This window comes from Vipera berus, assembly GCF_964194415.1.
Source record: "Vipera berus genome assembly, chromosome: 2".
Taxonomy (NCBI): Eukaryota; Metazoa; Chordata; class Lepidosauria; order Squamata; family Viperidae; genus Vipera; species Vipera berus.
Genome location: NC_138203.1, coordinates 166,802,756 through 166,828,956, shown reverse-complemented (window position 1 = coordinate 166,828,956; position 26,201 = coordinate 166,802,756). Strand labels below are relative to the sequence as shown.

At 42.8% G+C, this 26,201-nt stretch overlaps 1 protein-coding gene across 1 annotated transcript in view; it reads left to right on the top strand.

Annotated features, from left to right (window-relative positions):
* The first annotated feature begins 290 nt into the window (after positions 1–290).
* ABCC3 (ATP binding cassette subfamily C member 3) overlaps positions 291–26,201 on the top strand; it is an 85,120-nt gene continuing 59,209 nt past the window's right edge. The window contains exons 1-3 of the mRNA XM_081319499.1: positions 291–851; positions 18,532–18,708; positions 24,509–24,634. Coding sequence (XP_081175625.1) covers positions 822–851; positions 18,532–18,708; positions 24,509–24,634 — 333 coding nt within the window. The 5' untranslated portion in view covers positions 291–821. The remainder of the gene's footprint in view (positions 852–18,531; positions 18,709–24,508; positions 24,635–26,201) is intronic.

The window sequence follows — 26,201 nt, the reverse complement described above, 5'->3', positions numbered from 1 at the left end:
TCTCCTCTAGGACTGACCGGTTTGATCGCCTTACAGTCCAAGGGACTCGCGGGAGTCTTCTCCAGCACCATAGTTCAAAGGCTTCAATTCTTTGGCGCTCAGCCTTTCTTATGGTCCAGCTTTCACTGCCATACATTGCAAAAAAATGTATATAGCATTACATTAAAAGCCAAATTGTGTACATAATTGCACATCGCAAATTGTATTAGTACAATTACTATAAGCAGAAAAGCATATATATTCCATTTGCAAGCCAAGGGTGGGGTAAGTATGGATTTTTTCCCCCCTACAGTATTGGGACCCGAAGAAGCGAGTAAGCAGCCGAGGCAACAGAGGCCTCTCGCCCATAGACACTCCTCCCGCTTCCTCTTGTGGCGCTCAGCCAGGCAAAAAAGCCAAGGCAGCCCGAGGGTGCGCTGGATGCCGCCCTTGCAGTCAAGCGGGAAAGGCCGGGACGATGTGCGCCACCTCCGCAGAAGGTGGCCGAGAAGAGCCGGGATCGGTAAAGGCCCGCAGCACCTAGGAGGGGCCAACTCTCTCCCTGACCGGACACGGGCGGGCTCCGCTTTACACAGCCCCCTCCACACCGGGAAATCGTGGCCTACGCAAAGCAAGACCTCAAGTTTTCCCGGTTGACGGCAAAGGCGGACGCCGCCTGGGCAAAGCCATTCCCGCCCACCTTCCTCCGCGAAGCCAACATCCGCCCATCCGTGACGAAAGGAAAGCGGTGGCATCAAGCGCCGGCGTCCGAGGCGAAACCGGAGACAAGCGGTCGGGCAAAGAAAGAAAGAGAAGGTCGCTGAGCGGCTCAGCCCGGCGCGATGGAGGCTTTCTGCGGCTCCAGCTTTTGGGTAAGCAGCTTTATCCCGTCCCGGACCTTGGACGCTCGGGGGCGCTTTGGAGACGAGCGCGTGCTGAAGTGCGGTTTCTCCCCGGCTGTGAGGAAGGGAGTTTCCGGAATGCCCCAACGAGGAAAGCGCGGCTCCTTCGAGGGGGAGGAATGGCAAAGCATTCAGTTTAAAGGGAGAAATGTGGTGGGAAGGAGTCCAGGTTTTCGAACGTGTCTGCTAAGCTCTCCTTTAGCCAAGCTTGGGATGAGCTGCTGCAGTTCGGTTGCTGGGGGTGGAGAAAAGGAGCGTGTGGTGCTCCGGCTACTGTATTGCATTTTATTTTTGCTGGGGCTAGGCTAGATTTCTGTCGTCCTTAAGAGTTCAAGGGGCTTCGCCTTGAGGCTCTCCCCGTTTTAGCTCCACACAACAGCAACCGGGAGAGTTCCGTGGGGCTGAGAGAGAATAAGTGACCCGAAGTCACTCCTTGAGTTTTCTTTCCTGGTTGAAGGTGGCCTTACACCTTTTATTTCGCTGGTGGTAGTTTACCCCTTAACTGTTACACCATCCTGGCGCTCGTCTCACACACAATTCTGTCTGGGGCAGATGGGAACTGAAGTCCCAAACTCCCTGAGGTGCCTCCACTCCTGTGTTGTAGGACAGTTGCTTAAAAGTAAAATTTAAGCCAGAGGTCCCCAACTTTTTAGGCACCAGGAACCGGTTCCATGGAGAAAGGTTTTTCCACGGACCTGAGAGTGTGTGATTTTGTGCTGCCTGCATCCCACGGATGGGACTTTCCTTGTTTGTGCGGTCCAGTAGCTGAGGCCCAGTACCGTCCACAGACTGGGTGTTGGGGATCCCTGGTTTTAAGCTACATCTGGGAATTCTTGTGATGCATTAATTGATTAGATTTCAATCTTTTTACTTTAACCCCACAATATTCCTGTGAAGTAGGTGTGCATAAGAAATAATGGTCAACAGCTAAACTTCTGTAAGAGTGGACTTAAATTTGGGGGTCCCTGGTCCTTCTCGGGCATCCTGCATCTCACTGTATGGAGGCTAAACTATGCAGCAAAATAATGCTACTTTCAGCCAGAATAAATGAAAAATGAGATACCATATTGTTAGTGTGTCTTGTATTACAGAAGTGAAATGTGATTGGGAAATAATACATTCTTGTTCTTTATTCTTTGAGAAGTAAGTTTCACTGAAGGTGTTGCACACCATGTACTGGGAAGGATGTTGGAAGATTAAGAAAACACATCTATCCAAAACTTGTAACACTCCTCACAGATATGTATATGCCTCATTTTGTTCTGCAAATGATGTAACAAAGCACATGCACACCTGTTCAGTTTCCAGAAACTTCAAACTGTATTTTAAGATCAATAGAAACATGACTCTTTTACCTGTTGATGTGTTTATAAAGGCAAATAAGGTTAATCCCTAGCACTGCAGATTAACTGTAGGATCACCTGACTAAACAGGTATTTTCACTCTTGTTACTACAATCCTACTTTATTGTGATGCTGTATAGAACCAATACAAGTTTGAACAAGGAACTTGGCATTGATTCACTGATTATTAGAAATGACTCATGAATGAATGAACCTTTATTGTCAAAGTACAACCATGTATACATTGAGATTGGCTGAGCCTTTCATCTTTATTATTGGAATTTTGCTCAGTCCTAACTTGGTTGGATGGACACAGATAGCCCTTGATTTATGACTGTAAGGGAGCCTACCCAATACCATCATGGTTGTAAAGCAGGTCATCCACACGACTGACCTGATTTTATGACCTTTTTCTAGTCATAAAGCAAACATTGCTATCTTAAAGTGAACCTATGGTTCTTTACCGGCCAGTTTTTCCAAAAATGGGAAATAAATGCCTGATTTCAGCAAAACCATAATAAAACGCAGTCCTGTGCCCCTGGGAGACTGCAGATAGCCTTAAATGTAGGCATGCAGTCACATGAACAAGTGGTGGGTGGGCGAGTCAAAACCTCAGAACCTGATCATTGGAACCTCCAGAGAGGTCCATCATAACTTTGAATGGTCACTAAGCAACTGGCCATAAGTCTGGGACTACCTGTACATTCTGTTCAGCAAAGCTGACAGCCATCCATACTGCTTTCTAGGCAGTCATTTTGGAAGTGTTCACCATTGCTGCTTTTTCAGAGCTGAAGGGGTAACTGGCACAAAGTCACCTAGCTGGTTATAAATAAGGCAAGAATGAAACTCATGTTAAGTGGCAATAATGGGGTCGACTCTTTAATAATCAGGCAGCTGCATTCTGCTGCCAGTTGAAGGCAAGAAAGTCATGAGGGTTCCAAGAAAAACTGAAATGGGCACATGTGCTGCAACTAGCCAGAGGTCTTCCTGGTCACAGCCTCCACCTGTTCTAATAATGGGAGCCATGAGATCAGTACCATTCCCAGATTATGAGCCCACATCAGACCTAGGAATTTTATACCCTGTGGGCCACATGTGGCCCGCAAGCAGTCCCAGCCTGGCTCGCAGTGTCAGCGGCATTGGTGGGGGGCAGGGGATTGGCAGTGGGGGTTGTGGGGCATCATTGGAGGGGGTAGTATAGCGGGGAAGAGCGCGGTGACTGAGGGTGGGGTGGCATGGAGGGGGTGGGGTGCTGAAAGGTGGGACAGAGGGGGTGGTGGCATCAGCCTTCTGCAACAGTTTCTCATGTGCCCACCCCTTGGGAAAACTAATTGCCCACCCCAGCCTACGCTTTTAAGAGAAGCACAACCCCATAAGAGCTGAAGTTGGAAGTATCTCATAACTATTGAGCTTCTACAGCCATAGTTACTCCATCCTGCTTGGACTAAGCTTGGTCTTGATTTTCCTATCTAGATCCCAACACTACTGCTTTGCTTCTAATAGATTTCCAGATGCAACTGAAGGTTTTTATTATCCCCTTGCATGAGACAAGGCTAGGATCACCTATTTCCAATTGCTTCTGCTTTTGCCACAAAAGTTGGCATTGTGTTTATGCATTGAGTCCCTAATATGAGGCAGTATCATCTAAGGAACCCAGAAGATGTGTCTTCTCTGTCTTGCTACGTGCCGTAGGTAACAATGTTCCCTCTGAGATGCAAGTAACCTCAATCCTGCCACATCATCCATTAGCATAGTTTGGTTTCCATCTCCTGCATGTATAGGCCTGACTCTTGCCTGAAATGGATCTAGGTAATCTGCTTTCTCCTTTTTAATTGCCATCTCAACACCTCTACTACTACAGTCATGTCAGGACTGTAGTAGTCAGGACTTCCGGGTTGAAAGGATTGAATGGTGACATCACTGTTGCCCAGGGAACACCTATTTGGGAGTTCTTTTCATGTCCCCATTAAGTTGCCCACCAAAGTGGCGCCCATTTATTTACTTGCAGTCGCCCGCTTTTGAACTGCTGGATCAGCAGGAGCTGGAGTGTGGGATGAGAACTCACCCCATCCCACGGCAGCACCAGGTCTCAAATGTGAGCCTATTGATCATCCTAATCTTGTGAGTCACCATGCTCCACAAAACACTTCTACTAAAAAGGGAAGAATGAAGACTGGGCACTTGACATGTAATACAACCAGATTCAAGGATGCCTTCTTGAGCAAGGAACATACTGGTATGTCTTTCAAAACTACTGGCAACTCACAGACACACACACACACACACACACGCCCATCACAATTTTATATTCCATATTATCTGGATATAACTGCTTGTATACTTATCTGATGAGCTGGAATAAAGCCTGCATGTGGCAGAGTGGACTCACAAGGAATACTATCCACTTTTTTAAGCTCCACAGGCTCAAAGACACCTCCCACATAATGTCACCCCTGTTACCTCTTCAGATTATTCTCAGTTTCCACCTCTGAGCAAGTATGAATGATTTTATCTGCAAAATGTCTTGCATCATGGTGCTCTGCTATAGATTCTTCCAGTCCATCATTCACAATAGGACGGAAGTACCACCAGATGGCAATGTGTGGTAAATGCAATAAGCGCTTCAAACTTGAGCTTATACAGTGTCTGAATCCAGTCATATTCATTTTTTGTCCTCTGCCAATTTGCTATAAGTCACCCCATTTCATGCAGCTCTTCAGTATACTAACTTAACTTCCAAGATTTGGCAAACAGGGAGAGCCCACTCAAGAGCAAACCTAACAACTTTCATGGAATAAAATCAGATGCTCAGTAGAGCTTTCCACCAGAACAGGTCGTTAGGAAAATTACACAAATGTCTTTGAAAGCCCATAACTACATATTTAGCTGCCTATGGTAGGCCATCTTTATAGGTCCATCCTTCCAGCAGAGAATGCCAGTTAACTACACAGGTAAGAGGAAGTGATCTGCCCATGATGAGGGGCTGATAGACGTCTCTCCTGCTCCAACAGTTTATCAATCATGAGCTCAGCTCATAAGTGTTAAAAGTTGCTATACGGCTGTACACAAGGATGAGGATCACGTTTTCTCCTTTTACACTAACCAGAAATTTCCAAACTTTCTCGGTTCATAACCCTTAGAGTCTCAGTAATCTTTTATGGTACCCTAGGCCAAAAGTCCACTCCAAACTCAGCTTCACAACAAAAATTTAAAATATTCTGCAGCACCCCTGTGAATTTGTTACAGGCCATGGCACAGAGTTTGAAAACCAGAGGGCCAAACTAACGCTTGATTTGGTTGTCACTTTGCATGGTACGTGAACTGTCCCAAGGAAGAATTATGGTGTCCAAATCAAGGTGGATAGATTCAGATATGCTGAGCTAAAAATAAACAATCCATGATATTAGCATAAGGGTGTACAATCCGAGGTCTCCTGAAGCTCCTGCAATTTTGGATGCAGCTGCTCAGAGCTCTCCTAAATGTAGCTACATACCTACCCATTATGCTGTTTCCTTTCAGGGCTACACCTGGAAGGAGTAAGTAATAGGAAGCCAAAGAAATTAAAGGCTTGAGATGAGAAAAGAAAACAGCCAAAACTAGTTTACCAAAAACTAGTTTTACGAAATCGTATTGTTCAGTTCTTACAAACAACCCTTGTTTTTACTTCATTCACCTGGTACTCCCCAAGGTCCTTTTTCAGGAGGCAACTGGACTTCTTGTTTTTCATTGAAGACATTTTGCTTTTCATCCAAGAAGCTTCTTCAGCTCTGATTAGATGGTGGGGAAAAACAAGAAAGTCCACTTGCCTCCCGAAAAAGCACCTTTGGGACAACCATGACCTGGACGACAGAATCTCCATCGACATTCACCTGGTACCTTTACTTGTTTTAACTTCTCATGTCTTCTTGTCGATTTTGTCAAATCCATCCAGTCACAACTTACCCAAACATGTTCATGCTATTCCATCAAGCTAGGATTCCTTGCTAGGGTATCTTGCAAACTGATAATTCACCAATTAGTGGGTATATGCAGTGCACTAAGGGACATTGAAGGTGATGCTTATTAAAATTTAATGGAGCTGGTGCTAAATTAATAAAATCTAAAATACTTGTAGCAGTGAAATATTTTGTTAGATGAACAAATTTGTTCCAATGTGAAATGACTGACGCTCAAAATTTTATCAGATTTTGGTAACTTATAAAGCAGCCCAATTCCTTTCAATCAGATTTTTGGCTTCCAATCCCATCGTCCCCATCTTGATGTTGATTTATCAGTAAAAATTAACAAGCAGATCTATGGCTGTGACAAATAGAAAAATGGATGGATGATAACACCTTAATAGATATGAAGCCTTCCAAAGTCTGAGAAATAGATGCCAGAGTTTAGTTTTTGTCTTTTGCTTTTTATTTATTTTAAAGGAAACAGTCATTTTAGGTTTCTGGCAGAATTGGATGAAATAGGTAGCATAGTTGGTACTTCTGTAGAGGTTATGGCCATCATGTTACAGATGCATGTCTTTATGCATGTCTTTAATTCAATGTGTTTGAATTATGTTCAAACACATGTACCACAGCGTGTGTTATGAACATAATTATGAAAGATCGACAACATAGTTGTATAAACCCTGCAGGCTTTCCAAAAGATAGCAGCATGGGTATGACAGGAGTCTTTACATTTGGGGGTGAGGGTTGGGAAATGGTTCTGCACCCACCTGTATGCATATTTTGCAATTTGTACAGTATTAAAATAATATGCATCAGAGCAGTGTTTCTCAACCTTGGCAGCTTTAAAATGTGTGGGTTTCAATTCCCAGCATACTGGCTGAGGAATTCTGGGAATTGAAGTCTACAGGTCTTGAACTTGCTGTGGTTGAGAAACACTGCATTAGAAGCATGTGTAGATAGCAGCAACCTTTAACCAAATAAAGGCAGGTGCAGAAGAACTTGATCGTCCAGATTTTTCAAGCAAATACTTCAAAGTTAGTGTTTTAGATCCCACTGGCTTCAACCAACCTTTATAAGTAGCTGTTTCTGGTCCTGGGGCTGGCTCTATTAATGATTTCTGGATAATTTAAAATTGTGACTTAGAGACTGTGGATCTATGCAGAAGACTTCTCTGTGAATCTCCACTGACTCGGAGTTTGTGTGCAGTCATGCCATCTTTCATATAGCTGTGATGTTATATCAGGACACGTGATAGCTGCAACCCTTGCTTCATGAAAATACATTTCTCACACACTATATTCCCCATCCGTCCAGTTTGTCTTCCTTACTCCACTATTGTAATATTGAAAGTAGGGATATTACTAGTGCAATCAACAGCTGGTTGCAGGCATTTTTATTATACTGGCATGTTTAGATTCTGATGGTGGAAAGAAGACCTGCATCTATCTTGTGGTGCCTATTTGGTTTAAACCAAGGCCTGCCTCTTACTCTTTTGGCCAATAGTGATTATTTATTGAGTGTTTTTATCAGTTCTATGAAAAATACAGCACTGTGTTTGCTTATTTATGTAGGCTGTTTACATAGCTGATCACTTGGCATGAATGCGAACATAACTAAAACAACAAATAAGACTACGCAAATAGAATAATGTTTTAATAACGTAAAATATAATGGGACACACTCTTGCCAAAGACAATGAATCTGGATTGGCTGAGAAGATCACCTAACCCTCTGCCTGGGGGCAAAAAAATCAGATGTTCAAAGCCGTAGGAAAGGTAGGCAGGATCAGGGCCAACCCGATCTTGGAAAGAATGCAGTGCAGCAACAGAGAAAACACTGTCGATAGTACTTAAGTGACAGAACTATTTTGTTCTGTTGATAAAAGATGATAATGCTTAAGTGCTGGGACCAGAGCATGGTGACTCTGTCAGATCTTATCAGACATCAGAGATAATTAGAAACAGGTGGTAATTTTCAGGTGGTTCTGCAAATAACCGGGCTACGGAGAACTTTAAAGGTGATATCCAGCACCTTAAGGTACAGCTGGGAGCCCTCTGGCAAACTTATGGAATATTAGTGCTGCTTGGGTGTAATTAGTGGGTGTATCTTATACCCCTAAGTATTAATACTTTCTATCAGTACATTCTAGAACAGTTTTAACTTCTGAGTTGTCTCCAAGGGCAGCTTCATGTGGAGCGCATTGCTATAATCCAGGTAAGAGATAACCAAGGCATGGGTGGGTTGTAAGCAAGGCCTCCCAATTCAGGAATGGACTAAACACAAAAGATGGATTCATGCTTTGAGTGACAGTGGCTACCTGCTCTTCAAGCAGCTGCTGTGAATCTAGGAAGAGCCCGTTATATGCAGGTGGTCCTTATTCAGCAACCATTTCAAGTTACAGTGCTCCTGAGCGAGGGGACTTCCAACTGTTCCTTGTAGTTGCGATGGTTGTATTGTTCCCATTGTCACATGATCATGCTTCTAGTGCTTGGCAACGGGTTTGCAGTTACAATGGTCCCACATCCTGTGGTCATTTGTTTGCCATTTGCAACCTTCACTGCCAGCTTCAGTGAATGTAACAGGAAAGCTAAGCTGGATGTTGTGACCAAGCGGGATTTGCTTAAAGATGGCAACTGGTTATATCGCAACTGCCATTGTATGTTGGCACAGTTATGTGACATTGCACTTTACAACATTGTTTGGCAATGGAATTATTGATCCTAGTTAACTGTCCTTAAGTGAGGACTACCTATACCGAGATTGCCACAGGAAGTGCAACCCCATTCAGAAACACTCATGGGAAATCTCAAAATCCACAGCCAAAGTCAGTCTTGCAAGGGTTGACTTCCAGCTGGTTCTTGCCCATCCAGTCTCCCTCAGCCTCCAGACACTGAGACAGAACCTGCATGATAACCTTGAGCAACTAGGGACTACGATGTGCAACTAAGCCTCAGAGATGTAGAAACAAGCCACTGCAACCCAACTACCAACTAAAGCAGCTGTTCCCAACCTTTCCTACACCCCACACCCCAGTATGCTTTTAATATATTCTCGCACCCCTCACAAAAGTTTGAAATAACGGTAACAAATTATGCATATACACTATAATTTTGAAAACCCAAGTTTTTGCACCCCTTGGAATATCGTCTTGCACCCCCAGGGGGTGTGAGCACCCCTGGTTGAGAAACTCTGAACTAACGTGATGTAAGAGGGATATTGTTCTCCCCATCCAGCACCCCATCTTATATCCAGAGAGAAAATAAATGAACTTTATTTCAGAATGAACTCTTTCAAGAAAAACGTCCATTTCAGTTCTTCAGAACATGACTCATAATTTTTAGTCCTTGCAGTCCCAACTTCCTCTGATACTGGAGATATAAATAAGGTGAAAGCATTTGCAGCCGTCAAAGCAGACAGCTTAAAGTTCACTTCATCAGTCTCCTTACAGCACAACGTGAAGCCTGATCTTCACCAGCACGGAGGCATCTAGGTCACCACCACCATTATGCACTCAGGAGAAGGGATTGTTGCCACGTACAAAAATACACTGCCCATTTTCTGCAGCAAAATGTCAGTCAGTTGATTGGTGGCACGCCCACTACAAGCATGTAGTAGATTGGCAGGGTTGCTGTTTCTGTCCAGTATCTTTGTTCAGCTCCTCAAACAATTTTGGTGCTATCAGACATGTTCAGAGACCACAGGGCCTCTGCGAGCCACCCTCTGTAGAATAACTGATTGTTTTGGTCTCTAACAAAGTTCTCAAAAACCAATGAGAGATCCAACAATACCAGAAAAGTTTCTGCACCATCCCTTGGCCTTGTACTATTGCCTGCTATCAAATTTCAGTGATACTTAGAGCTTTCTAGGAGAAATGAACACTGAAACCCGTTGTTGTTATTGTTAGCCCAACTCCAATAGATTCCGGGCAGTGTACAAACCCTTCCAAAAAATCCTAAAATAGATAAAACCTAAAACCACATAGACAGCCCCATTCTAAAAGTAACACACATACAACAAAATGAAACATTGTGTTTATTAAAAAAAAGAGTTTGTGACTGTGAGAGAACTACCAGATCTGAAAATCTGGATGACTATCATATGGCAGCAAAGTAGTGCAGGAAATTCTAACCCTTTGTAGTCACCTAACAAATATCTAGAATTTTGCAGCCTTGAAGTCCTTGGTGCTGAGCTTGGTTGTTTGCTTGCGGACATTTTCATTACCTGACTATGTTACATCTTCAGTGCTAGAAGGGCATTGGGTTTGCTCTCTATTTATATGCAGTAACTTGCCTTGTCAGTATTGGTGGGGGTATTATTTTCTCCTTGGTATTTCCTTGATTAGGCTGTTGTTTACTGCTTGATTGTCTAATACTATTTGAGCCACTGTTTATAGAGAGAGCAGACCCCACTCCCTTCTAGCACTGAATAGGTAATGAAAATATCTGCAAAGAAACAATCAAGCTCAGAGAACACATATAGTATGAATCCATCATGAATGTGTTTACACAGCATGCTAAGTCAAAAAAAAAATCAACCTATTTGTGAACTACCTGATCCCAGGGTATTTTCAATTCTACACAAATTAGTTTAGCTTTTCCCCCATTGTACCCTCCAAATTGTAGCAAGTCTGGAGGACAACTAGCTTGAGGAAAACTGAATGATATGCATATACTGTCCAGTGAATAAGGGTTTCAAAATGTTCTTTTGGACAAAAAGAGGTTTTTTGTTGAAAGCAGTAAATCCCAGTAAACTAACTTGTGTGGCAAGAATATTGACAGTGTGAGTTATAAAACAGAAGATGAATATAACATGTGAGTATCCTCTATTGCCATATACCTATACACTACTAAAAGTATCATTCTCATAACCCTTTACAGGACGAAACAGTGCATCTTAGGGCAACAATTTTTGAACCAAGATACCTCAAATGGACTAATTATAGAATGCATCCAAAATCTGGGACCCAGAACTTCTGTGTAATTGAAACATTTTATGACATACAAATGTTCATAAAACAATTTATGACATAAGGCAAAATGTCATAAAACATTCCCAGTGCTGATGTTTGACTGTGCCATATACTTTAGCCTGGGCATTCGGCCTGGGCTATTTTCAAGACAAATATCTGTCTCTGATTATATCCCAGCTTTTCCAGTGAAGGCAATACGTTAGAAGCTCTTTCATTGTTGAAAGCATTGAGGAATCTGATAAGGATTACCCAACCGTTTGTCTAGTAAATTATAAAGCTATCATTAGATATTTACTTTGCAATTATTTTTTTATAATTTATATGGAAGCTTAAAGAAGTAAGTCTTGGCACTGGAAATGTTGAAACAAATTGTGATTTCGTGTGTAGAATGTCCTGTAAAAATACTAGTGAGAAAGCCTGGGTGAATAAAGTCAGTTGTACTTTACTACAACGTGTCACTATGTATTGTGTGTTTTGTGGTTCTACACAGAATATCTCATCATTTGTTTTTATTTGTCGACATTCAATATGGTGAGAAACTTGACATTTTTTTTATTGGTTTATTTTAAAAAATGAAATCGGAGAGAGAAATCCCATAGGATAGAAAACAGCACAGACATAAAGCTGAAAAGCTTATCATTAATTTCATGCCTGTGAGAAATAAAGTTTATGAAATAAAGAAATGGAACCAATGAAAAATAACTTGAACTGCAAAATTTATAAAAATGCAATGCTCAGGTTTTCCTGAAATAAAATTGGGGTTATATTGATGAAGATTATCTGTTTTGCAACATCCTGCTAGCAATTTGCTAACAAATTAAATTGCTTCTTAAAGATACTAAGGTTGGAGCTGATTTTGTTCCCTTCCAAAGATCTTTTTGAGATTTACTACACAATTAGTTTAACAGCATTTGGTGCTGAACTTAAAAAGCCAAAATTACCACTTGATTACTAACAATTATGTGCGGGGTTTTTTTTGAATACTGTGTTGACAAATATTTAATATCTAGTGGCTGAATTGTTGGCAAGACAAAAGCAGTTCATATATCTGGTTTGATCAATCTATTATCTGCCAGATAGATTGAAGATGAAAGTTGTGTTTGGCTTGCTGGCAGATTATCCTGGTGGGACAATTAGTATTTTATTTTTTATTTTTTTTATTTTAATCCCATTTATATCCCGCCCTTCTCCGAAGACTCAGGGCGGCTTACACTCTAAGCACAAATCAATGTGCTTAGCAATAGCCTTCATTCTATGTATATGCCTGCTTATTAGGCTTTCACCCCCCCCAAGCGGCATTATTACAAAGTCAGCTTAATTGCCCCCAACAATCTGGGTCCTCATTTTACCTACCTCGGAAGGATGGAAGGCTGAGTCAACCTTGAGCCTGGTGGGATGCGAACCTGCACTAATTGCAGGCAGCTGGTGTTACTTTTATTTTTTTATTTTATTTTAATCCCATTTATATCCCGCCCTTCTCCGAAGACTCAGGGCGGCTTACAATTTAAGCACAAACCAATGTGCTTAGCAATAGCCTTCATTCTATGTATATGCCTGCTTATTAGGGCTTTCACACACACACACCAAGTGGCATTATTACAAAGTCAGCTTAATTGCCCCCAACAATCTGGGTCCTCATTTTACCTACCTCGGAAGGATGGAAGGCTGAGTCAACCTTGAGCCTGGTGGGACTCGAACCTCCACTAATTGCAGGCAGCTGGTGTTACTTAAGGAGGCATTAGCCCACTGCTCCACCAAGGAGATGAAATTTTAGGAACATTAGGAATTTCTGGATCACTGTAGAAGATGAAGTGAACAGGCTAACCTTACCATCTATGATTCTGTTATCTTCTACAGTATTAAAGGGCCAGTTCTTTTTTAAAAAAAAATACACCTTCTATAGTATTTCTCTTAAACAATACAGCTTAAGCTCAGCAAGGAAGCTCTGAACAACAGCAGCCTATCACATTTGCCATCAATACAATTAGAAATGCACTGTATACATACTGCTCATCCAAAAATCTATTAAATTGCCCGGATGTGTCTTTTTATTTTAATGGAGATGTGCGCTGCCTTTGGAATTCTCATTCATTACACATTCTCATATTCCATTCTTGCTCAAATATCACAATATCATATTGACCTAAAAATAAGATAAAATCAATTTTGGTGAGAAGAATTGCTCATCTGACAGCATGGAAACCAAGCTGTTTAAATATGATAGAACCCTTCTTAAAAACCCAGACCTGGTAATATTGAAGAAGGGGACTTAGATCTCTGGTTGACAGACTTAGAAATCCTTTGTTCAATTTAAATTGATAGTTGTATTCATTTCTGTCGTTGGCATAGCTATCCATAGTGGAATGTATCTGCAGTAATTAATAATGGGGAAAGGCAATATACTGGATGAGAAATTGCTTTTAAAATTAATGGGGAACTTGCAGCTTCTGCCAGCCTGTAAACATAATATGTTATTCCTCTTCTGTACCAACTTCCAGAGTATATCTGGGCCCAATTGGGTTTCCTGGGACACATCTTCCTATCATTTAAAAAAAAAATTAAACCAGAGTAAAGCTCTCTTAGTCAAGACTAAATTGCAATATGTGTGATCTTTGAAAGGAAATTGCTCTGTGCGATTCATGTTCATTGGTTTTTGAGACTGCCACCTTAACCTAATGGAGCAGTCTGTGGAATAAATTTGCTCCACCATATACAGCCAGGTGTTTTTCTTTGTCCTTTTATGATTTAGAGACAAAATGTTTTTCAAGGCTGTTGGAAACAGAAACTCTTCAGCAGGGCCTCCAGAGAAGACCATTTCCTTCCACAAATATGGTCACTATGCACAATAAATAGGAGATTTGATGTTATTACTCAATACTGACCTTTCTAGACGCAAGTACTTTGAAATATTTAGTCTGTTGCTATATACCAAAGAATCACAGGCCATATTGAGGACACTTATTTTTTAAAAAAAGTTAAGTACTGACAAATATTTTTAAGTTCTTCTATTTTATACTTTGACTGCTAGTACGCATGCATTCACAGCTGGTCCCATGGCAGATTTATAGTCACACATTTCCTTTTCATTCTTGTTCGTTTCCCTAGCTTTATTTTATCTTGCAATGACTTTTATGGACAGAGCCAATAAAGGCTTGCTACAGCTGCTATGGTTTCTTTCTTGTGCAAAAACTGGAAACTGAAGCATTCCAAACATGAAAAGCAAAGAATAACCCAGTTGAAATGAATTTCCCGTATGCCACTAAAAAAGAAATAAGTGAACATGTTTTGCTAGCCCATCCAAAATACCGTCCAGTATTTTGCATTCTGTGACATTTGCAAATGAAGGCAATGAAAATGGCTTTGAGATAGCTGACTTTCCTGTGAGCTTTATTCTGCCCTCAAAAATAGATCTAAATGGAACTTGCAGGCAGTAGAAAGCCCATGGGTAAAAGCGACAGATCTACTCATGCCTTTGTTACAGTTGTTATTAAGTTGCAGGGCCTTATCAGCTGTATGTCAGTGCATTTATTTGTATTTTGGTACTATAATAGTGTATTCCGAAGATATGGAAAGGCAGAAAGTAGATTAGATTACAAAGTAATCCTTGATTTATGATCAGTTGCTTAGCAACCATTCAAGTTACAACAGACCCCCCCCCAAAAAAAATGTATTTGCAACCCCATTCTGATAGTTGCACATACACCCCTGCGGTCATGTGATCCCATTTTGGGAGTTTAGCAACTGGCTCACCTTTACTGATGTTTGCAGTATCCTGCAGTCACATGACAATAATGTTCAATTTTTTTTAATCTCATTTATATCCCGCCCTTCTCCGAAGACTCAGGGCGGCTTACAATCTAAGCACAAATCAAATGTGTTTAGCAATAGCCTTCATTCTATGTATATGCCTGCTTATTAGGGCTTTCGCCCCCCCCCAAGCGGCATTATTACAAAGTCAGCTTATTGCCCCCAACAATCTGGGTCCTCATTTTACCTACCTCGGAAGGATGGAAGGCTGAGTCAACCTTGAGCCTGGTGGGATGCGAACCTGCACTAATTGCAGGCAGCTGGTGTTACTTAAGGAGGCATTAGCCCACTGCTCCACCAAGGTTGTTTGCCAGTTTCCAGCATTTACTTCTGGTTTCTGGAAAAGACACTCATTGGCTAATAATATTTGCTTAACAACCATCATGTTTGTTAACAACTGCCATGAAAAAGGTCTTAAAATCAGGCACTGTCATATGGTGACCCACTTAATGACCAGTTCATGCTCAATAATGTCCTAAATCCTAAAGCATGCATCACAGAGACCTGGTTGGGCCCAGAGGGCGGTGTCCCTCTGATTGAGTTGTGCCCTCCGGGTTTCTGTGTACTACACCAGCCGCGGGCTCAGGGTAGGGGCGGTGGGGTGGCGGTGGTTATTCGGGAGACCTTATGTCCGAGGGAGACCACTGTTGTACAGATAGGCGGGAGTGAGTCCCTCCTCTTGAGATGTGGCCCTCAGGCTCATTTGGGCCTGTTGCTAACATACCTGGCACCCAGCTGTGTGGCAACAGCCCTGCTCAAGCTGCTCGACACCCTCTCAGGGTTGACAGTGGAGTTCCCCAGACTCATTGTTCTGGGTGACTTCAACCTACCTTCCCTGGGAGTATCGTCAGAGTTAGCTCGGGAGTTCATGGCCTCCATGACGGCCATGGACCTGACTCAAGTAATTCAGGGTCCGACTCACGGGAGGGGTCACACTCTCGACCTGGTTTTCTTATCTAGACAATGGTTGGATGATCTGGGAGGTGGCTTACCAACTATTGTCCCCCTGTCATGGTCCGATCATTATCTCCTGCGGCTGGTCTTCCGCTATGTCACCCCCCGCTGCTGGGCTGCGGAACCGACCAGGTGGTTCCGCCCCAGGCGCCTAATGGACCCTGATCGGTTCCAGATGGCGCTTGGGTTGTTCCTATCTCCCTCACTGACAGCTCGGCCGACGCCTTAGTGGATGCCTGGGAAAGGGCTGCCACTGAGGCACTCGACCGTGTTGTCCCCTTGCGACCTCTAACCCGACGCAGATCCCGATGGGCTCCATGGTTTTCTTCGGAGCTCCGGGAGATGAAACGTCGGAGACGGGGTCTAGAGTGCTGTTGGAGATCCAGCCGATCTGAGCCTGACCGATTGCGACTAAGAGCCTTTACAATGTCTTATCTCACTGCAATGAGGACGGCGAAGTCTAATTACTTCACTACCCTCATTGCATCCGCAGATAATCGCCCAGCTGCCCTGTTTTGGGTTACTCGCTCCCTCCTTCATCGGGAGGAGAGGGAGGATCCCTTGCAGGGACAGGCCGAGGAGTTCAGTCGTCATCTTGCAGATAAAATTGCTCAGATTCAGGCCGGCTTGGACTCTGACTGGACAGAATCTGACAGGGAGGATTCCTCTGTTCCTGGAGGAAACTGATTATCTCGACCCGTACCAATCGGGTTTCAGACCTGGGCATAGCACAGAGACGGCATTGGTCGCACTGGTGAATGATCTCTGGCGGGCTCGGGACAGGGGTTGTTCCTCTATCCTAGTCCTATTAGAACTCTCAGCAGCTTTTGATACCATCGACCATGGTATCCTACTGCGGCGTCTCAGGGGGCTGGGAGTGGGAGGCACTGTTTTACAGTGGTTCTCCTCCTACCTCCTGGGCCGCTCGCAGTCAGTGTTGATGGGAGGACAGAGGTCCACCCCAAGATCTCTCGTTTGTGGAGTCCCTCAGGGGTTGGTCCTCTCTCCCCTCCTGTTCAACATCTACATGAAGCCGCTGGGTGAGCTCATTCGTGGTTTCGGGGTGGGGTATCACCAGTACGCTGATGATACCCAACTTTTTCTTTCCACCCCGACCCAACCCAGTGATGCCCTCACTGTGATGTCCCGTTGCCTAGAGGCGGTCTGGGTTTGGATGGGGAGAAACAGGCTTCGTCTCAATCCTGACAAGACTAAGTGGCTGTTCATACCGGCATCTCGGGCTGACCAGCCTTCTCCATCATTAACAATAGGGGATGAGGTATTACCCCTCGTTGATAGGGCTCGCAACTTGGGAGTCCTCCTGGATTCACGGCTCAGTTTGGAAGATCATATAGGAGCCGTGACCAGGGGGGCTTTTGCCCAGATTCGCCTGGTGCACCAGTTGCGTCCCTATCTGGACCGAGATGCTCTACGTACAGTCACTCATGCGCTCGTGACCTCCCGGTTAGACTACTGCAATGCCCTCTACATGGGGCTGCCCTTGAGGACCACCCGAAGGCTTCAACTGGTGCAGAATTCAGCTGTGCGAGTTTTGATGGGAGCTTCCCGATACTCCCGTGTAACACCTCCGTGAGCTGCATTGGCTTCCGGTTGCGCTCCGGGTGAGATTCAAGGTGCTGGTAATTACCTATAAAGCCCTAAATGGCTTGGGTCCGGACTATCTAAGGGAACACCTGCTGCCGGCATCATCTTCCCATCGTCCTGTACGCCTCCACAGGGAGGGCCTTCTCAGGGTACCGCCGGTTAATGAATGCCGGCGGGTTATTCCCAGGGGAAGGGCGTTCTCTGTGGGTGCGCCTGCCCTATGGAACCAACTACCCACAGAACTTAGGACTGCCCCCGACCTTCGCTCATTTCGCTGGGACCTGAAAACGTGGCTCTTCGATCTGTTTGGTCCAGACTGTGGGGTTGTTAATTTAACTGGGTTTTAGATTTACTCTTGGGGCTTGAATTTAATTTAATTGTTTTATTTGTTTTTAATTTTTTGTATTCATGGTTTTAACTGCCCTGTAAACCGCCCTGAGTCCTACGGGAATAGGGCAGTATACAAATCCAATAAAACAAATAAATAAATAAATAAATCGAGGACTATCTGTATTGTAGTTTATTGGACAAATGTGCTTGTTTTGATGAGTTCTTGCATTATGTATACTTTTCATTAAAAGTTTGAAGAACAATAATAAAAGCTACAACAAACTAAATCAGAAAAAGTGGAAAAGAGAAAGCTAAAAATGCAATAAGAAAGAGAAATAAAAGAAAATAGAAAAGAGTAAGAGCAAGATATAAAGACATAAAAATATTCTTCACATCTCTAATGTTAGATCCTGACTCACTTCTTTCTATAAACTATAAAGCCTCTTGTCTAACCGTACTTCACAAATTCATTGTTTCTTTGTTTTTTACCTAAAATGTCCACAAGAAGTTTCCAATAAATGTACTGAGTTCTTGAATAAGGACCAAAGGGGTAGCAAACAGAAAATGGTGGATTTCATGTCCTTTTAAAAATATATTACAGTGTACCCAAGTCTTTGATGATTTGTTTGAAAATTTTGGAGCAGCCAATATTCCCCAAGTATTTATTAATCCTTTTCTATTTGTGTTTCTCTCTACAGGATTCAAATCTTACATTGTACACTAATAATCCAGATTTAACACCGTGTTTCCAGAACACTGTTTTGGCTTGGATCCCATGCTTCTACCTTGGGTGCATCTTGCCATTTTACCTCCTTTATCTAAAATACAATAACCGAGGCTACATTGTATTGTCTATGCTGAGCAGGTTCAAAACGGTAAGATCTTTGTCTCCCCAAGGCACTATATAGACAATGGCAGATGTGGCAACAATTAACTTGCAAGGAATAGATAAAGTGTGGTGCCAAATGAGTTAAAACTAACAGAATACAATCATATTTTATATCTGAAGCTTATGATTCATCTTGATAGTGACTTGAGCAATAGATGAACTTGCAAATACAGTCTTTGAAATAGAGCTTGATTTTATTAAACAATATTTCAGAATGGCTGTCATGTTCTTAAATCATACTCCTGCCACCAATGAGTCAGACAATAGCTTTCCAACTATATATTAACTGTTTTTGAAGAATGAATTCTTTTGTACCCTGTTTAATTAATTGGACATACATGACATCACATGATTGTGACTTGCGGTTTTATTTCCGCATTCTCCATTAACTCTGCTTGTTGGAAGCTGGTTGGGAACTATGCAAATGGTGATTTCATGACCATGAGGAGTTGCAGTAGTCATAAATGGGTGCCAATTACGGGCACCCAAATGGTGATCACATGATTAAGAGACATTGCAACAGATGTAAATATGAGGATTGGTTGCAAAACCATTTTTGTTTTTGTTTTTTAACCTTTGTTATAATTTTGAACGATTGTTAAATGAGGTAGTCTGTAAGGTACAGGTTGTCCTCCATTAATGATGGTAATTGAGATCAGAATTTCTGTTGCTTAAACAATGCAAAGCACAATGTCACATGATCACATCACTTAACAATGACAGACCTGGCAGTCCTGGTTGCTGCTATTAACCAAATCCCACCCAGTCATTATCTGAGGACCTACCTTGATCTAAGCCACTCCTAAGTCGGTCCCTGCCAGCCCCAAGCCTTGATTGTCTCCTCTTGATTGAGGGACTGTCTCCTCTTCAGCTCCCATCTTTGCCCTTTTAGTTGTCCTGCACTCCACTTGCCCTGTCCTTTCCAGCTGACCTTCACCCTTTTTTTCCACCCACTGCTGATGAGATGTGCCTGGCCTGGCCTTCTGCAAGGTGGCTGCTGGCTGCGCTAGGCCTTCAAATTCCATGTAGCCTTTCCCCAAGGCTGTGGGAGGTGGCATATAGGGCGGCCAAAAGGGCAGAGATGGGAGATAGACAGGTAAAGGAGTTGAAATCTTCCTTAGTGCAGGTAGCCAGCCAAGTGCCAGAAAATTGATCATGTGACTGCAGGTGCCCTGCTTTGGCTGAAACCTTGGGGACTTGGCATAACTACCACTTATTCAGTCCCACCATAACAGTTGCTGAATGAATGGTTGTTAATCAGGGGCTACCTGTATTTTTTTAATTGAGAACAAGTCATTGAAGGTTCCTTTTGATAGCCCTCTTTTCATTCATATTGCCCATTACCTTGCTGAGTACAACAATGGCTTGTCATCTCTATGAAATGATGGACAATGATGAGTTTTAAGGAACTACACTATCAAGAACTTCAATTGATCATGAAACACTTGATTTCACCAAAGGACAAACTAACAAGCAACTCAGTTAGTAGTCATTTTATTATGGTCAATAACTAAATCCTACATGTACACAAGCATTTAGAGGGATATAAACCAACATAAAATACCTGCCAAATCTGAAGTCACAAGAAAAAAATTTAAATTTATTTTAAGTTAAAAATAGTTAAGGAAACTGTTTTTTTGACCTTCTGATCCAGTGGGGTACTATACAAATTTGGCTATCCTATAAGACTAACTCATGAACTTCAAAACACAGAGCAGCTCATAAAAACAAATGAGTCTCTCCCATGTTAAGAATTAATGTCTACCATTTATTCTCACAAACAAGACTTTTTCCCCATTTTGTTCTCACTCTGACTCTAGTGTCCCTTCTCAAATGTCCTGCTGACCTCTTTAAACTCCCCTCTTTGCCTGTAGTAACAACGAGGTCCCTTCCTTTTGGGGGGGGGGGTTTAAGGGACTGATAAGTGTTTTCTTACTCCCCATGGGTGTCTGCAGCAAACCAAGAATGTCAAAATGACCAGACAAATAGTCCTTGGCTTACAACCATTTCTTTAATGACCAAAATTACAATGGCAGTGGGGGGAAAAAACTTATGACTGGTTTTCACATTTACAACAGTTGCCACATCACCCATGGCCACATGATCAAAATTCACATAAATTGGCATACAATAAATTGGGGCAAAGCTCACTTATCAACTGCCTTGCTTAGCAACAGAAATTTGGGGCTCAAGGACTACCTGTTGTTGTTGTTGTTGTTAGCTGCGAAGTCGTGTCCGACCTATCGCGACCCTATGGACAATGTTCCTCCAGGCCTTCCTGTCCTCTACCATCTTCTGGAGTCCATTTAAGCTCACACCTACTGCTTCAGTGACTCCATCCAGCCACCTCATTCTCTGTCGTCCCCTTCTTCTCTTGCCCTCAACCTTTCCCAGCATTAGGCTCTTCTCCAGTGAGTCCTTCCTTCTCATTAGGTGGACAAAGTATTTGAGTTTTAGCTTCAGGATCTGGCCTTCTAAAGAGCAGTCAGGGTTGATCTCCTCTAGGACTGACCAGTTTGATCGCCTTGCAGTCCAAGGGACTCGCAGGAGTCTTCTCCAGCACCAAGACTACCTGTATGCACACGGTAGCATCATGATGCAAATCCACCCCTTGCATACTGCACTTGCATTCTAATGTGTGACACAAGTGTGGAGGTTGCTTTTTTGTACCATGATGTCATAGGACACATTTTGTAATTTGGTCCCCTTGCCCAGTCCTCGCAGGTGCTCATGTTCCTCCTCCACCTCCATGCCTATTCATAAAAAGTCACCTTACAGGTACTTCAGGAGAATTCTCAGTGTTTAATGTAAATGCTCCCTTTAGCTATCAATTTTAAGTGGCTAAACATTCCTTATCTCTTTATTCACAGATTAAGGAACTGAATTTTGAATTAGACTTTAATCTTGCCTGCCCTGTTTCATTGCCTTCTTTCAATCACATTCTTAGGAATTAAGAAACTCTCAGGTAGTTGTTCGATATTTCTAAAAGCTTATTGGGATTCAACCAAGGCAATAATCAGAGAAGAGAGGGAAGCTTAACTCCAGCTCATAGGGTTTTTTATGATATTTTTTTTCTGATATTTTCTGTACTAAAATATCCAAACAGGTTTTTTAATCACTTCAGTAACTTATCAAAGAAGTGAGTGCCAAATTGATTAAAACAACTTTACCACTGTATCATTTTAATGCAGTAATCTAAATGTATTCATCATCTAATACAGAAGCTTATGGTGATATTTTCATCCCATTGAAGTAAGAAAGTACATTTGCATTTATTTTATTTTATTTTATTTTATTTAAAAAAGAGCTGTATTGAGATAATTTCCTTTGAGTTCATGTACTTTTCTTGAAAGTAGTATGTCAGTGGTTTGTGGTATATATAGTCTCTTCCAGCCCAAAGTGTTTTCTCAGTTTTCTAGTCTAGCCTAAAGTTGCGGTTTTATGGTTATTCTTGGTAGTCTTCCACTAGTTCCAATATTGCTAGGTGCCCCAAAGTCCACTAGATGCTGGGCTGCTTCATGTGAGCCATGGGCAAACATTCTGACCTTGGGCTTTTTTGGGGTTCTCGGTGATAATGATAAAATTCAAACCCACCCAACGCTAGCAGATCAAGGCCATATTGTTCTGCTCATTTGCAGTTTGCAAATTAGAATAAGCTTTTCCTCATAGCTCTTTTCTTTCGTTCTTTTATCCCCTTTATTTAAAACACTGTTGTGGAATTATGTAATCAGTGGTGGGATTCAAATATGTGAACAACCAGTTCTTTGTGTGGATGCCACTTCTGGAAGTCCATTCTGGGCCTGGGCAACAAAAAATTAGCTACCGGTTCTGCCAAAGTGGTACAAACCGGCTGAATCCCACCACTGGATGTTATTCTCTAGTAGTCTTTGTGCTGAGCAGATTTAAAATGGAGTCCAACCTAACTAAGCCTCCTGCATGCCATTTGTACAGCTTGATTTGTAGCTCATGGATCCTGAGAATGCTTCTCAGGCTGGCTGGCTTATGTATGTATATATGTATGTATGAATGCGTGTATGTATGTATCCCATTGTACAAAGATTATGGTTTGCCATAGTTAGCTATTAAATAGTGAAGCAGAGTTTGTGTTTGTCATGAGTATATCTGCTTGCCTTAAGGGTTGATTTGCAGAATGATAAATATTCGGGACTCCCTTACATTAACTGCAAGCTTCTTCCTTCCTAATGATGATCACAGGAAGGTTACTACAAAGAAAAAGAGGAGTCTCCCGCCCTCAAGTACTGTACATGGTATTATATTGGTTCTAACTAGAAAATAGTGTAACCTCAACCCCTTCATCTCAATCAACCTTGCTAAGGATAATTCTGTGGTAATCACGTTTGGAAAGAATGCTTGGACAGCCAACAGCACTCCTTGCTAGCGCTGGAGATGTTACCTAGTTTGGGTAATGAAACGTCTGCAAGAAAACAAGCAAGCTCAGAGAGCACTAAGGACCCCTCATGTCAACCCTGAGCTGCAAATATTCTCCTTTATTAGAATCACTTCCTGTTTTTAGACAGCTACCAAAGAGCCTGACCCACCTGTGGCTTGTTTAGGATTTGTCTCATGCTTCCTGTGCTGTTTGGCGGCAGAGTTAACTTTGTCTCCAACTCCACCTAAGTCTTTCTCTGTGTGTTTGTATGTGTGTAGGGCAGCAGCTCCCAACCTTTCCTATACCCCTAGAATGCTTCTGATATATTCTCGCACCCCTTACAAAAGTTCAAAATAACGGCAACAAATTATGCCTATGCACTATAATTTTGAAAACCCAACTTTTCGCACCCCCTGGAATATCGTCTCACACCCCTGGTGTGTGTGTGTGTGTGTGTGTGTGTGTGTGAGAGAGAGAGAGAGAGAGAGAGAGAGAGAGAGAGAGAGAGAGAGAGAGAGAGAGAGAATGAATCATTCTTTTACAAGAGAATTGCATAACAAAACAAGAAATCTGGAATTTGAAAGAAAATTGTGTCCAAATAAACATGGTGGTCCAGGGAGTGTAAATTCAATTAATTTAAATCTGAAATTGTCTAACAGCTCCCACATGCAGCCAAATAATGATGCTTGTTTGTTATTGCTTATGATGTAATTGATAACAAAGGAAGCAAGCTCCCCCTGCATATTTATCTCACTTCATCTGCACTTTAAAATTTAGGAGATGTGTCTATCCTTCTCAGTCTATTTCAATATCAGAAGGCTAGAATATTGATTGTTACTTTATAGTAACATCTGTAAGATTAATTCTTCCAGCAATGTGTTATTTTGCCTTCTTCTTCTTTTACTTAAGCAGTGATTTACTTTCTATGACCATCTGCTGAGATTCTTTTTCACCCGTTAGAAGGCTCACATAAGCAGCAATACAAACAGTTTCCTTAGTAAGATATAACGATTAGTACTATCCTCAGATGGAATGTGCAAGAATATTGCAGGAAAATTTCAACAAAATTACCAAATTATTCTCACTGCTCCTTTGAAACCACAGCAAATATCGTTATTTGAAGTTAAGCTGGGTCGTAGATCAACTTTATTAGAACTCTTAGCCGACAAAAGATAAGCTAGGAATGGCAAGTGAATATAATCTCAAGATGGCCAGCAAAGAAAGACTTATAAACTAAAATAAAGTGTGTATCTCCAAGAACTAGCATATGTAGGTGTAGACAGAATTTTTACAGGCTACTAGTGCTGCAAATATTTGCAAATATGCTGAAATGTGACTACTTTTGATAAGCTTTGTGCTTTTGCAGCGTTTACTGCTTGTCTTTCTCCTTATACAGGCCTTTGCTTTTGTGCTTTGGGGGGTTTGCTGGTCCAATCTTTTCTATGCCTTCCATGAAATCGCTCAGAACAGAACTCCACCACCGGTGTTTTTTGTAACACCTTTAATTGTGGGCATCACAATGGTAGGTGTGACTTTCTCTTTTTTCTATTATTATTTGCATGTTGAAAACAAATGTGATGATGGGAAATATTTTGCTTAGCTGAAGTACTACAGAGCCGCGGAAAGCCACAGGCAGGGGATAGTTCCATTTTCACAGCTGTCTCGTTTACTTAGTACCAGAAGGGTTTGTCCTACTGTCCAGTGATATTGGCCAAAAGGGAGGCATCCTGGAGTGTCGGAACTAAAATGGTTTTGGATCTGCTAATTCCCTTCCATCTTCCAAACAGGAGGCTGGACTAGGAGGGGGGAAAAAGAGCAGTGAAGGCATTTGAAAGACACACATTGCAAAGTATGATGGCATGGGCAAAGGATCTTCCTGTGGAGTATTAAAGCACCTGCAACTTTGTAAGGCTGGAGAATGTGCTTTGAAGGCTTTCCCCTGTTCTCTGCACATGGGTGTGCACGTATAGCCATTGTGTTTTATTGGCAATTTCAGGGGAAATATACTATGTGTATGCACACATGTGCAAAACACCAGGGAAAGCCAACATGCTTTGTTAAACTGTATTGTTAGTACAGCCCTAATGCACATGTGTGTGTATGTGCATACACACACACACACAGAGAGAGAGACACACACACAGACTAAATTCTCAGACCTTGGAACTTGTCTTCTTTTTCCCAGTTGGATTTGGGACCTACCATGCATTAGGACAGTGGTGGCGAACCTATGGCACGGGTGCCAGAAGTGGCACGCAGAGCCCTCTCTGTGGGCACACGCGCCATGCCCTGGAGGTGGCAACTGTCCCTCTTCAACCAGCCGCCTGCTAATTCGCCGAGGTCCCACCTGGCTGAATGCATCCTGGCACGGCTGGTTTCCCTCCCTCCCCCCCCCATCCCGTCCCTCCTGGCCTCGCATGCTCTCCTTTTCCCAGGCACGACCCACTGCATCAGCTCCTCAGCTGTTGGCGAAAGCCCTAATAAGCAGGCATATACATAGAATGAAGGCTATTGCTAAGCACATTGGTTTGTGCTTAAATTGTAAGCCGCCCTGAGTCTTCGGAGAAGGGCGGGATATAAATGGGATTAAAATAAAAAAATAAATAAAAAATCCCTCTCGGAAGCGGCTTCTTTGAACTGCTGGTGATGGGCTGCAGAGCCCCAGAGTGTGCCTGTCGAAGGGCCGGCAGGCTGTGGCTACTGACGGACACCATTGGCCCCCATTTACTCGCTGGCCTCTGTGTGTGTGGGGCCGATGGTGTCAGGCAGCAGCTGCCCCAGCCCTTGCCTTGCCCCATGGCAATGGCACCCCCACCCTGCCTCACCTCACCCCACAGGATGAGTCTCCAGCCTACCACCCTATCTGCCAGAGACCTCCTGGAGCTCCCCCAACCCTGCCCACCCCCCACAGGTGTCCCTCCACACGAGCAACATTGAGGTGACCACACCCACCCAATCTTCCATGACCACCACAGCCACACCCACCCAGTTGGCCAGTGAGATCCCATTAAGGTCTGCCACTTAAAAAAATAAAAAAAGATAACAGTTTCTTGGATCACTCAACATCTACAGTATGAAATAATATTTTA